General features: G+C 24.7%; 1 protein-coding gene across 4 annotated transcripts in view; it reads right to left on the reverse strand.

The window, feature by feature from the left end:
• Nucleotides 1–4,556: 4,556 nt before the first annotated feature.
• Nucleotides 4,557–14,770, reverse strand: part of LOC145849701 (uncharacterized) — a 41,977-nt gene continuing 31,763 nt past the window's right edge. For 2 of the 4 annotated variants that reach the window (XM_082954727.1, XM_082954725.1), the window contains 6 exons: nucleotides 8,754–9,902; nucleotides 8,322–8,431; nucleotides 7,977–8,076; nucleotides 6,403–6,558; nucleotides 5,639–5,754; nucleotides 4,558–5,368 (listed from right to left, as the gene is read on the reverse strand). In XM_082954727.1, the coding sequence (XP_082810853.1) occupies nucleotides 5,209–5,368; nucleotides 5,639–5,754; nucleotides 6,403–6,558; nucleotides 7,977–8,076; nucleotides 8,322–8,431; nucleotides 8,754–9,902 (1,791 nt within the window). In that variant the 3' untranslated portion in view covers nucleotides 4,558–5,208. Of the gene's footprint in view, nucleotides 5,369–5,638; nucleotides 5,755–6,402; nucleotides 6,559–7,976; nucleotides 8,077–8,321; nucleotides 8,432–8,753; nucleotides 9,903–14,770 lie in introns of all 4 variants that reach the window. The other 2 variants (XM_082954728.1, XM_082954726.1) reach the window with 2 other exon arrangements.

Raw genomic sequence — 14,770 nt, forward strand, 5'->3', positions numbered from 1 at the left:
ATGTTTTTATTTATTTGTATACTTACATAAGTATGCTAAATAAATAATTTACTTGAACATAATTAACCAAAAGTTCAAAATACTTTTTTTCTGTAATTTCAAACTACAACACTTTTACATTATTGTAATGTATAGATTTTGAAATATTGTAGCTTTTTTTTTAGTGAATGAAAGCTAAAAATATATTTTAATGTTTTTATTTATTTGTATACTTACATAAGTATGCTAAATAAATAATTTACTTGAACATAATTAACCCAAAGTTCAAAATACTTTTTTTCTTTAGTTTCAAACTATAACACTTTTACTTACAGAACATAGTAGTTTTACTTTGTTTTTCAAAGTTTTTTTGTACTTATCTATAACCAATTGCTATAGTATACTGAACAACAAAAAGAAATGTTGTAAATAATTCAAAACTAAAGCCTAAATGTTTTATTGAATTATTTTTTTATGCTTAGTAAAATTGCTAGTAAATTTTGAAGCATATAGTTTAAAAATTTAATTCGTAAAAATTTTAAATTTTTATAAGTGTTAGTTATAAAGTTTTATGACAAAAATAAAGATGTCAAGTTATTAAACTGTATCAAGTTACGTATAGGCCTACTGAATCTTTTATTTAAAACATAAAGTGAAATTTATTGATTTGGTTCAGGTCTTATATATAAGCAACTATTAATTTAATGCTTATATTTTTTGCTATCATCGGAAAAGTCAATTTCTATGTATCACAATTAACACTAAATTGAAAGAGTCGGGAAAATCTTAATATTCTAAACAATTTTACTCTGGTTCCTCAGTAAATAAGTTATAAATATTTTACAAATATATAATCGATATTTTGTTTAATGAGACTTTTGTTAAAAAACTCTCTATTTGATATCCTTAGTTGAAAGTGAAGTATGTTGCAAGGATGATAGAAAGTTTGTATCCATATACCATTTTATTTCACTCAGAGGAACTGTAATTTTATTTACATGTTTGTAAGTTAATTCTTTCTGTAGAAATATCTTCAGGGTTGCCACGCAAAGTTTTGTAAGTTTAGAACTTTTAAACTAAATTTAAAACTTTTTAAGATTTTGACTGATTAATCTGACTTTCACCTTCCTCTTAGGCACGCGTTTAAAGTACGCACTTCCAGGTAAGTATGCATTCTGAGTACGCATACTTTGATAAGTACGCACTTTTTGTTCAGTACACATTTTTGAACCAAAATAAAAACTTTCTGTCAGGTTTTTTTTAAACTAGTAATTTTTAACTATAAATTTTCTATTGAGTACCTGCTATGTTCAGAGTGTGTATTTCAGCGAAAGATAATTGTAATAATATAAACTTAATTATAAAAAGTTTTGCACTGAACTATGTATACTTTTTTATCACTAGATACCTCTTTGCATATAATCTCCAAGTGTCACAAACGTGAAATAAATTATAGGCAAATAATTTTTAGTTAAAGTACCCAAACTAAATCACAACTAATTCTGCAAAACAAAAATTGGTATCAGAATTTAAACATTAGTAATTAACTTTGTTAAAAGTTGAAAAAAAAGGTTATGGCGTATACTAAAAAAACGTTTAAGCCAAAAAATAAATACTTTTCCACTCTTACTTACCTTACAAACTTAATAAAAATTATAATAAAGTAAACCATATATCTGTTTTATAAAACACTTCCTCCTATCACTTATAAATCTAAATAAGAAAATTTAATAGTTTACTTCTTTTTTTAGCTAGGTTTGAAAATATTTTTTTGTATATTAAATTTTTTCTTGTACATTTCTTACAAGTAAGTTTTTACTGTATTGAAAAAAGTGAGATTGTTGTTAAACAACTCACCATTTTTATTTATTCCATGTGTTTAGGCCAAACTTTATCTTCAATAAGTTAGCCTTGCTATTAACAAATATTTTAGCTAAACACAGTTAGCTGATATCGAAATTTAACTTTCTTAAAGTTTTGTGTACATTTACTGTCATCCCGTGAAAATCTAATAATACTTGTAAATAAAATAATAAGATATTTAAACTTGTTGAAATGATTTGTTTTAGCTTCACAAACAGTTTTCTTAGAAATCGGTTCGACAACAAAATACAATTTCTGTTTTATATTTTGTATAGATTATTTTAATGATTTTATGACACAAATTTTCCACAAGTATGTGAAATTATGTTTTTAACATTAACTTTATGATCTTCGTTGGTTAGTAAAGTTGAGCTCGTTTAAAACCACATTTGGATTTAATTGTTATAATCTCTATCTTAATGGAATAAACTCTATCGACAGCAAATGTGCAATTCTCTACTTACTTCGTGGTTTATTCGTAAACACCATTTTTCTATTTTAAGCTGAAAAGGACAAGTCTTAACTTTGCTTCATTTCCAAAGTAATTTAATTAAAATTGTTTAGAAATTTTGATGCAAACATTTCGTTCACATAAGATATATCCTTATCTCTCAAAAAGATAAATTAAGCCTGCTTTTCAAAAACATAAATTATTAGTTCTTTTATACTTTTCAATTTTGACATAAACTAGTTTGGTTTGTTTTATTTTTTTTGTTATTTAAGTACAGCATAGTAAAACTTTCGAACATATCTTATTTGGTAGATCATTTAGATGCTAGTAACTTAGTTCAGATAACTTGCTTTTGCTTCAAAAACAGTAACAAATGTTAAGAAGTTTTTTTTTATGTCTAATTAAAACGAAAATTGTAGATATAAAAAGTTATTCATATTGGAAAATTTAAACTGTCCTTTTGTCAGCAATATTTTCTTACTAATTCTACACTGAAAAATAAAACTCAAGTACCTTTTTTCAATGGCTGTTCAAGACTTTTAAATATAAACAAAATTTCAGTAATATAAAGTTCCATGCAGGCTTCTTTTATCAAACTTTTTTGACAAAACTTTTATTCATACAGAAAACCAGATTTCTATGCAACTCTATGATATTGTGTTTCTTTCAAACATATTATGAAAATGACTAGTTTTCTTGGTAATCGATTATCTTTAATCCCATATTTTGGCTTTTAGAAAAAAAAAAGACTAACTCGATTTATATATTTTCAGCTCATTATAATGACAAAAAACTCTTGTAGAAATTCATCAATGTTTCTACAAGAATTCGAAATATCAACTGTGAATTCAGTATGATCAAATTCTATTTTATTAAATTTGCAAGCTTTTTATTTAATAAACTAAAGTTAAGCTAATGAGACTTTCAACTATACTTTTGAGAACTCAGTTTATATTTTGTTAATACATTTTACTGAGTTAATTAAGAACTTGCAAATGTTTGCAACAAAATTAAATGCATTTGTTTTTAAGCTTTCGTTATGAACAAACGAAAAGATTCTCAAAAAAAAGTTGTCCAAGGACCTGGGTGCAGTACCTCTCGGTCATAGAGTCACACAAGTGTATTGTTTAAAAAAATAACATTTGACTGAAAAATAAAATTTAAAGTGTATTACTCTAAAATTTAGAAAAATAACTTTTGTCTGGAAACACTTGAAAGGAAATTTAAAAAAGCATTTTTCCTAATAGTTTTAGCTTTAAATTAGGTAGTTGCACTTTAAAACCAAACATTTTAATATTGAAACTAACAATACCTTTTCAAAATTTCACGTGTAGAAAGAATATTTGTAAATCAAGATGAATATAAATTCTATCAGTTATCTTATTAGGTAATGCTTATTACAGAGTACATTGTCACTACTGTAAAAAGTTAAAGTCTTAAAGAAACTTATAATTACAGTATGTTTGTATTATATCGTCTGTTAATTTAATTTCGCTAATTAATGCATTTTTTCCTAAAAAGTATATAATAAAAGATGTTACTAAATATTATAAGTCTTTATTAAAAATTATATTAGGTTGAATTACTAAAGGTAGTAACTATCAGTAAAATCTAGTTATTTTTATTCACTTTTTATGTTTAACACAGATTAGTTAAATTGATATTAATAAATAAATGTAGTACAATATTTGACTTCAATTCAAAATTTTAATTCAAAAAAAATAAAAAACTCTGAATAAATACAAGTTTATTAATTTTTTTTTTCTTAACATATGTTAATTTAAGTTTAAATACTTAAGTGAAATTGGTAGTTATAATATAGATTACAAAGTAGTTTAAGGAAATGATAAAAGGAAAAAAGATATTTTAGATATATAATAATTAACACTTTTATTTAAGTGAACAAATATGTCAAGTTTATTTAGACGAAATCAAAAAACTCAAAGAAAATGAAAATTGGCTGAATTTTTTTATACAATACTATCAAATAGTCATTTTTATTTGTAAAAGCTCTCATAAAAAAGAAAGCTGTATTCATTTCACCAGCTAGTTAAGAAATAATAATTTAGAGCGTAATTTTAACCAAAAAAAAAAACTTAATCATAAAAATTTGAAAGAAAACTAAAATAACTTATATATTTAAACATTTTAAAATATATTAGACAGTTTGGCCTTAATAAGAAAAAAATAAAGAAATAAAAAATGTACTAAGTAATGTTTAAAACACAATTTAATTTAGGATACGGATTATTTTAAAGGTAATTAAAAGGTTTTTAGCTATTTAATAATTGGTTAATATAACTTTTGCATACCAGTAAAAACTATTTAGTCAAACAAAAACTTGTAAAATAGCACTTAAAAAAAATAAACATTTTGAAAATAAAGGATGAAAAATTAAAACAAAATAAATGAACGTATACTTTATATAAAAAAGGGTGGAAATATGTAACTTTTTTATAAAAATGTAAAATAAAAGCATAAAAGTTAAACAGATATAAATTAAACATTTCAAATAAACAATCATTAGTTCAGAACTATAAAAAGCTTCAAACTAAAAGTTACTAAAAATTTATAAAACAATAACACTAACTCAATTTATAAAATGCTTTTTATTCGAAAACCTTAAAACTCCTCTTTTTTTTTTTTAGAACGTTGACCAGTCTTGAGTACAAATTTTTTAATGTTTATTATCTTAAAATTATTTAAAAATTAGTTTTCTCAAACTTCTTTTTATAAAGTGAAAACAAACAGTATAAGTTAATTAATTCAAACTTATTTCAAAAGTTGTTCTATTTTTAATTATTAATAAATATACCTTTATTAGAACATTTTTCACATTTTTTTAAACCAACATTTTTTTCTTCATCTCAGTTCAAATCTTTTTTATTTTTAAATTAATTTCAAATAAATTAAAATCATTGTACCAGGGCTGAATTGACTATTTGCTGCTCGTCTAATTTGGGTTCGTTGCTAAGGGCGGAGTTGTTTTGGTTGCTGAGGGGATTTTTGTCGTTGCTATGCAAACTGGTGAACAAATTATCAGTTGTCATGTGACCATTGTTTTGGGTCGGTGACCTGGAATAATTATATTTATATTTGGAATGAAAGTACTATTTGTACATGAGAAAATTGTATAAAAAATTTAAAAAAAAAAATTTGTGATGAAGTTATAATTAAAACAGCATAAAAATAGACAAAATTAGTTATGTTGAAATGTTACCATACAAATAAAAACTTTTTATTATGTATAAATTCATACAATAAAATATTGAAAACAAAAAAAATGAAGTTTTTTAAAAGCTTTGTAAATCAGTTACTGTTTTGACTTGTGTTTTTAAAACTAACACATGGTTATGGTTAACACCGTTATTATTATTTTGCTCATCTGCTTTTTCTTGTATTTCTTTACTTTCTTCTGAAGCTTTCTTGCCTCTCGTCCGCTGCATTATTCTTTCTAACCTCTGAAATTAAAAAAAAAATTATGATGATGACAAGAATTTTACCTATACGGTAGAGTTTTTGTGTCAAATCGAAATTTAATTGGTTAACATGTAAAAATGGTTTCAAATTCCAGGTATTTTAGTGTTTTTTTTTCAAAATTCAAGGTTTTCTTTAGCCTGAATTGTCAAAATTTCAGGATTCCATGTTTTTGCCACTCTGTGTATGAGATACTAAAATTATATAGACTGTTGCTGAATTTATAATCAAGATAGCGAAAAGAAAGAAAGAAAGGTAACGATTAAATTTAACAACATTAATATGTAAAATAAACTTTAAATTAAGTATATACTAATACAATAAAACATTGAATAATAAAAAAACACCAACTAAAACTAGTTATGTTTTGCATAATCTTTTTTTATAAAAGTAACATCAAGTTTACAAAGTTATATAGTAATTATGTTGCAGTTACCACAGACATTTCAATTTTTGTAATACTTTTTATGTACTCAAAAAATAGTATTTAATAAATTTTTTGGTATTCTAATAACACTATGACAAAATATTTATTAGTGTTTTAAAATAAAGTTTATTGACATTTGAGCGGAGCTACATAACAAAAATTGTAATTGTGAGCTTAAAAAAAATAAACGTTAATAACTGCAAACCTTTTTTCGTTCGAGTTTTTCTTTTTCCTTTTTGAGTTGGTTCTCGTTTATTTTGTCCTTCATCTCCTGAGCTTTCTTCTTCTGCCTTTCTTCGATTTCCGACTTCTTTTCTTCGCTGATGAAATTGGTGGCAGCCTTGGCTTTTTCTTGTTCTTGCTAAAAATGTATAAAACAAATTAGTAGTATTTAAACTATTTACAATAAAAAAAATATTAATAAAATAAATTTATGATTAAATGGTTGAAAAAAAAACAGTATAAAACAAGTTTTGATTTCATTGTATATACAGTGGACAAAAATTAATCCTGACTAAAACAAATTTTCAAAGAAATTAACAAACAAACTACTTCATACTTATATCAGCCCCAAAATAAAATTATAAATGCTATTATTTGTTTTAACCTAGTTTTATCCATAATATTATAAACAATACTATTTGTTCAGATTTACTACTCTCTACGGCCAACAATCTATAGATAAAGAAGCTTGAGTATTTTTTTAATACATAAAAATATGTTCAAAAAACAACGTCAAAACTTATCTGAGCTATTGTTCAAGGAATCTCATTACTTATTACTTTTTAAAAAATGGTGTTATAGTCATACAGATACAAGTGTGGCTATTATATATCTAACGTTTTGAATGATTTAGCCGTGTCAACCCTACATACACAATTACCAAATGTTTTTCTCTAGGATTTTTCAGAATTCCAGGTTTTTTTTGGCAACCCTCTATATATCTCCTTTTATTGTCATATTTACTAGGGTTGCTAAATGTTTTTGGTAAATTTCCTCCAGGTTTTTAAAAGTGTACATGTTTGAATATAGTTGGAATTTATAGTTTAAAGTTAATTTTAAGGTATAAGACTTTGTTGAATAGTATAAAAACATTGAAAAGATACTGAGAAGCTATTTTAAATGAATTTTTTTAATAAAAAACATTTCTGAAGATGACAAAAAATTTTATCTTTGTGATAGAATTTTTAAATCGAAATTTTACTAGTTACATGTAAAAATTGTTAAAAATTCAGATTTTTCTACTGATTTTGTTCAAAATTTCAGGTTTTTCAAGATTTATTGTCAACCCTGTATACATTTCCTTACTTTTCTCTTATCCTCTTCGGCTTCTTTCTAACATTTTCCAACGCTACTTGTTTCAATACTTACATACTATCAGGGTTGCCACACACTCAGGATACTTTGAACTTTTTTAAAATATCAGGATATTTAAAAAATAATTAAAATCTCAGGATGGACAGATAATGATATTTTGAATTTTATTTTCAATCACAGGGTGGCTCGAGATAGTTTTATTGTAAAAAATAGGACAGTTTTAGGTTTTCTAATAACCTCACGAAAGGTTTTTTTTATAGATTTTGAATGAGATTTAGTGTTAGTTTCAATTCTTTTTATTATATAACTAATTTTAATTACAAGGTAAATTTTTAAATTAAAAAAATCAGGATTTTAAAAACCCTGGGTGACTCAGGACAGTTTATTTAATCTAAATAGTGGCAGCCATGTATTTTATTTTATTTGTATTGTTGTATGTGTTATATATTATTTTTTATTTACTTTTTTCATTTCTTCCTCGGCTTCCTTCTGATATTTCAACGCGTCCAACGCCATCTGCCTCGCTTCCTCCTCTCTCCGTTGCTGTTCCAACGATTCCAACCTGTTTCAAGAATAAAAAGTATAATTATCTCAATCTGTCACGTATTTGTTGTTTTCAAACAAACTATGAATTAAGTGTTCTATCTGTTGGAGTTTCAAATATTTTGGAGTTTGATAGTCAAGTAACTTTAAAAAAAAAATTAAACAAACTCGGTTGGTCAGTTATTAAGTTCAAAGAGTCTCACAGAAATATTTTGTAAATAGAAATATTTGAGAGAATATTTCGAGAGAACGATTTTCACTCACTTAAGGCGCTCTTGTCTCTCTTTCTCTTCTCTCTCTCGTTTTTCTTTCGCCTCTCTCCTTTTCATTGCCAGGGTGAGTTTGAACGCTTCGAGCTCAGTAAGTTCTTTCTGCTTGGTAAATAAGAACACATAAATAAACTAATTATGTTTGACCACAAATAAATTTGTTTGTAAATTCTGTAAGCAAATAAGAATATTTCAATGAGCACTTTCAAATGAGAAAATTTAAGTTTAAGACAAAGATGTCTCCGTATAAAACCAAAAAATGTCATAAGTCTATATTTATCTCAAACTTTTTAATAAAAGATAAAAACACTTAAATGAAAAATAAAATTTAAATTGATTTTGAAAAGACTTTGAGACTTTAGAAAATAAAGGTATGGCTTAAGTATTTTACTCTTAAAAAAAAAACAAAAAAACAAATATTTCAAACCTTTTCCTCCTGCACTTCTGGCTTGGCTTCCTCAACTTTCATTGGATCGACTTTTGTTTCTTCGACAGGCTTAACTTCAGTCTTTACAGTAAGATTGTCACTTTCCACTGGAGAATTGTCATTTTTCACAGTAATATTGTCACTCATTAATGTAGGATTGTCACTCTCCACTGTAGGATTGTCACTCACCACTGGAGGATTGTCACTCTTTACAGTAATATTGTCACTCTCCACAGTAGGATTGTCACCCTCTAACGAAATCAAAACGTCTTCTTTGGTTTCAACGTGGCCGTTCGACGTCAGATCGACCAGCAAATTTCCGTTTTCGTGGCTTCCGTTGGCAACGCTGCCGTTTGTGTGGTTCGGACTGACATCACCTGATTTTTCATTTACTTGTACCAGGTCGTGAGCTTCTTTTGAACTTTCGTCTTGTTCACTATCAGCTTCATCCGGTTTTTCGTTTATTTGCACCAAAATACTACCATCTGACGCTTGGTCCGCAACACTTGATTTGGCGCCAACCAGTTTTTCTTCGCCAACTCGGATCAAGTCTTGTGTTGGTTTTTCATTTTGCTCGCTGTTCGCCGCATCACCGTTCAAACTGTCGTTTTCAAATTGCTCGGGTTGATTGGAGTCCAACGTGGTACCGTTGTTCACAAATACGTCAGATTTAGTTGGTTCAACATCAACCAATTTGGTTTCGAAGCTCAAATCTGCCAATGGTGTTTCAGTTTTAACAGTTTCAGATGTTTTTACAACTCCTTCTGTTCTCTCATTGGCTGCTTTGACTGCTTTGTGAGCTTCTGATTGGTCCTTTTCAGTGGCTTTCTGAACCAAATCTTCCACAATTTCGCTAATCACGTTTTCAGAAGTTTCTTTAGTAATCCGAGTTTCATCATTTTCAGCTGTTTTTGTCTCGGAAACTGAATTTTCTTTGTTTTCAACCAGCTTTCGCTCATCTACTGAACTTGAATCTGATTTTTGTTGGTCGACATTTACTACAGAGTCAGTTTTAGGCGGAACATCAGTTTTTTCTTGAGTGGCTTTATCTGGTTTTTCTTCAGGCTTGGTTTCCTTTTTAACTGGCTTCCTAATTGGTTTGGGCAAGTTCTCGTCTTTCGCTGGCTTCTTATCAGGTTTCTTGGTGGTCTGAAAAACAAAGACAAATAAGTTCACATGATTAATAAAGTGTATTTTTTACTTTAGATATCACAATAAAAGTTCTCGAATAAGAGAGAATAATCAACTAAAGTTTTTAAATTTTATTGCCAAAACAATGTTTCACTCGTTTGAAATAAATCAAAATTTAAATTCTATTTGAATAAGACTGAGAACCTTCGTTGATTTATTTATTTATTTATTTCAAAAGAGTTAAAGGTTATTTTGACAACAAATTTAGAAGCTCGAGTTGATTAATAAAATGTAAATTGAGTATAAAAAGATCAATATCAAATACATAATATTTAAAATTTTGTTTGTTAACATTTCTGGCAAAATAAATAATAATATAACTATTTTTAAATTTAAAAATAAAAAAACGCAGCATAGCTTAAATAGTTCATAAACATAATTTTTTTAATCAAATAAACTTAAATAAATGTAATTAATTAGTATCGACTTATTTAAATATATGATAAACAAGTAAAAGCTTTGAAAGTATTATTGATTTATTTGAGTGTTTTTTAATAAATATCCAATAAACACTGTTGTATTGATTTTTGAACACTGATTATTTTAAGTACACTTGTATATTCAATATGCTGTAAGATTAATTTTAAATCGAAAGAGATTTATTAAACGTCTTTTTAATTTTTGTAATAGTTTTATTTGATTGTACAGTATTTAGTACTGTACAGTAATATTTTACAGTATTTAAAATAGTCTATTTCACACTATTTAGTTGTGCTAGAAGTTAGTAAACCACGGAAAGTTTTTGTATAACTAAATATTGATTTAATGGTTAGACACGTGCTTAGCAATTGCAGTGAAGTTCAATTTGTTCAAAACTGTAAACTGAGATTCATAAAATAATAAATTTTGAAAATGTATCAGTGACTAGCAATTATACTGCAGTAGCTTTTATATTCCATATATTACTATGTTTTATCAAAAAAAAATATTGAATGAATATTTGTAAAATGTTTATCTTTAAAAATAACAATTAAGCATTTCAACTTATTGATAAGGTGAAAAATGTAACTTCGGATATTTTGAAGATTTTATTTTCAAAACAACTCAAAAAAAAAGGAAGATTATCAGTTAATAATAAATCTTTATTCAAATAGAATTATTTTTATTAATGTATAGACAGTGTCTTTTTCAAAGCAGCAAAGTTTATTTGCTAAAAAAAGTTTGGAATTAGTTTGTACTTTAGTGTAATTAAATGAAAATTTAAAGCAAGGTCTCAGCTTTTTAACTTTTACAACACTTCAGTTTTGAAAAAGTACTTTGACTATACTTAAAGTGTAAATACACATATACATATACTTAAAGCAAAAATTAAACTAGTTTCCTACAATTGTTGAGCATTAATACTTTTATTTTTAAACTGATATATTACTAAAAACAAAAAATATACAAAAAAATGTTTTAATCGTGTTCTACAACCAAGTTCCTTTTATGATTAGTTATTTTTTATATAAAAGTCTGCTTGGAATTGTAAGATGAATTTCACAGAGGTATTACACAATATTATACTTGATACAACTAGTATACATTTTAACTAGAAAACAATTTTGTTATTTATGTAGACTTTTTGAGTTATGATTTTATACAATTCAGTGAGATAATAATAAAAATTAATATGGTTTTAATACTTTTATAAAACTTTACAGCTTAAGTCGACTTGAAAACAAAAAACTAAACTTTTCAACAATTTACAGTTTTGAAAAAAAAACGAAAAATAATACATAGTTCCTTAAAATCTTTACTGTTATTTAACTGTATAAAATAATTAGTTCAAGTTTTTATAACCTCAGGGCGATTGTACAATTTTGACAAAAATTTAATAAAACAACCAGTTTAATAATTTATAACTATAGACAACAATAACAAATTATAGACAAAATCTACCTCATTATTAAACGTAAGTACACACAATAAGCAAAAAATATTAAACAAAACATAATATAAAGTTAAGTAAAAATCAGTAAACTTCACCGTGGGCGAAAAACTTTTGTGTTCTTGGAAAGAGAGATGTTAAAATTAATTGTGAGATTTTTCATGTGATAACAAAAGTACTTAAGTATTGAAACCTGTATTTGATGAGTTTTAAGTATCAATTTCATATTAAACTTCAAACAAAAGAAAAATAAAGTTTCGTATTTCAAATGAAACTTCAAATAAAAGAAAAATTAAGCTTTATTTGATATCATTACTCTTTGCTTTAAAATAAACTCATGTAATCAGTTAATTAAGATTTTTTGTACTTTATTAAATAAGACAACTAGAATTTTAAGTATTTTTAAACTAATTAAAGGAACTTATTACAAACAATTTTTTTAAATTAAACTACAGTTTTTTCTTAAAAATTTGTTTTATCAAAAAATGTTAGTATGTAAATATTTAAAATTCTATTTTAATCATGAAATTGTTAAAAATTAATCATGCAAAAACAAGTAGTCCACGTTTAAAATCATATTTTTCAATTATAGTGACACGATTTTAAAAATAATTCATACAAATGTATTTACATTTAAATCACATTTTTATTATATATTTTGACACACTACGTGTACTAGACTTTACTTTGATAGTTTTACTTTTGTTAAAACTTATAAAAAATGTAAAAATGATTTTTGATTTTATTTAGCTAAAATGTATTTTTTAAATAATAGAAAATTTATTTTGAAAAATTTAAACTACATATTCTACTAAACTGTTACATTTAAAAAACTAATCAACTCAAAATTTAACAAAAATTAATCTTAACTTAAAGTAATTACTAATTTAAACCAATTAAGCACAGTTTTAAATTTAAAAGTAAATATTGTTTCGTTTTAATTAAACATTCATCCACGTGAATTAAAACTTTTTTGTAACACGTTTTTAATGTAAAATTTCGCGAAACTTGTTTTACTACAAACGTTGTACAAATGTAACAAAATGTTACCAGTATGGATTATTATACTTTTGTGAAAGTTTGAATTCATGTACATTCATAAAACACAAAAAGTTTAATGTACAAATATTATTTTTATTACAACAAGTGAAAATGTATTTAATTTCATAAGGTAAAAAAACTAAACTCGAATTTTATTAATTAGTTTATAAAAGTTAAAATAAAATAAATGTACTCTTATTTTTCAGTAAGATTAAGACTTCTAAATAAATCCTTCTCTTAAAAATAAGTTGTCAAACTAAACCTTTGTATAGTTTTCTATTTAATATATTCTAAAACTATTTCTACAAAAAATAAATATTAAATGTTGTTATAACATTGCTAAGTTCAAAGCTAAAACAGCATACAAAAGCTTATAAATGTTTATACTGTTACCAATAGACAACAGATTAGATAGGTAAATAAACACACCTTAAATTATCTAAACAAACAATCTTTTGAGCATCATTCAACAAATAATGTGCAAGGATTTTAACTATTTAATTTTAGGAGTATTTTTTTTACAAATAATGGTATTTAATCGTTTAAAAATTAAAGAATATTTTCTTAACTTCATGATAAACTAGCCTATATTAAAAACAATGCCAATATAATATTATTTATAATTAAATTTGATGATATTTTCTAATAGTTAATTACAACAAAAACTGTCAAACTAACTTGTTAAACTAAAAGTTTGTTGTATTTAAACTTTTAATTTAATAAAATTTTTATAAGTTGATCACTAACTAAAACTAAGATTAAAGTAATACCATTAAAGTACTTGATTTGAATTTTTATTTTATTTTCACTATTTCCGACCTTTTTATTCAATAGCTTAAAGAAACCTATAATTATTCTTTATTAGTGATAACTTTAGTTGTTAATAAACCTTAACTTCAAATATATTAACTTAAATAAAGCTTTAAACAGTTAGAAAACAACCAATATTTTATTTACAAACTGCTAATTTCAAACGTCGTTAAAAAACATTAAAATATTAAGAATTAATCATGCAAATATAATTAGCCCACTAATTTTATAAATAACACCTAAAAACTGAATATTATTGTACTAATTTTTTATTAAAACAAAGCTTGATATTTAAAACAAAAGCTTAATTGTTTATTTCTGCTAAAGATATACATTTAAAAAAAGATAAACGTTGAAAGAATTAAGATTTTAGTTTTTCATTCTGTATATACGGATTTAGCTTGCAATTAAGTTGAACTTAGAAAAATAAAGGTCTACTTTACAAACTTTATTCAATAAACCTAACAAGCAAATTAAAGTGGGTACAAACTTTCTTTGGTTGAAGCTGTATCTATAATTAGTAATAACTTATACACAAAAGAATATTATAATTTTGTTAATATTTTATAAATTTTAAGGAGTTTAATCTTACTTTCAAAAACTTTTTGCAAACAATTTAAGTAAAATTTTAAGTTTATACTTCAAAATAATACTATATATCTTACTACACGTTTAAAATGACAATTTCACAAAACTATATCACGAAATATTATTTTACTACAAATGAAAGTATTAGCATATTGATAAGCATTTTAATATTTTTTCTATGAAATGGTAGCTTTGAATAAATTTTCATTTAATAAAATATAAATTAAAAACTCACAGTTATTTTAATATCAGAGTACAATATTGTTAATAATTTTAATAACTTAATTTACTTCTTTAAAATTTCAATATTATTAAAATATAGGTAGCATTAATTTAAAATCTTTTCAAATAAGTAAAAATTTTAAGATGAATTAAAAAAAAAAAACCAAATTGAAAACTAGTTGTTCACTGAAATGTAATAAATAACCTAAAAATCAAGTATCTGTGTAACTAAACTGTGAATTCGAAAAAAAAAGAACAAAATATATTTAGTATGTAATCTTTTGCTTTGACTATT

This window comes from Thalia democratica, chromosome 2 (assembly GCF_965202585.1).
Source record: "Thalia democratica chromosome 2, ktThaDemo2.hap1.1, whole genome shotgun sequence".
In the NCBI taxonomy this organism is placed as follows: domain Eukaryota; kingdom Metazoa; phylum Chordata; class Thaliacea; order Salpida; family Salpidae; genus Thalia; species Thalia democratica.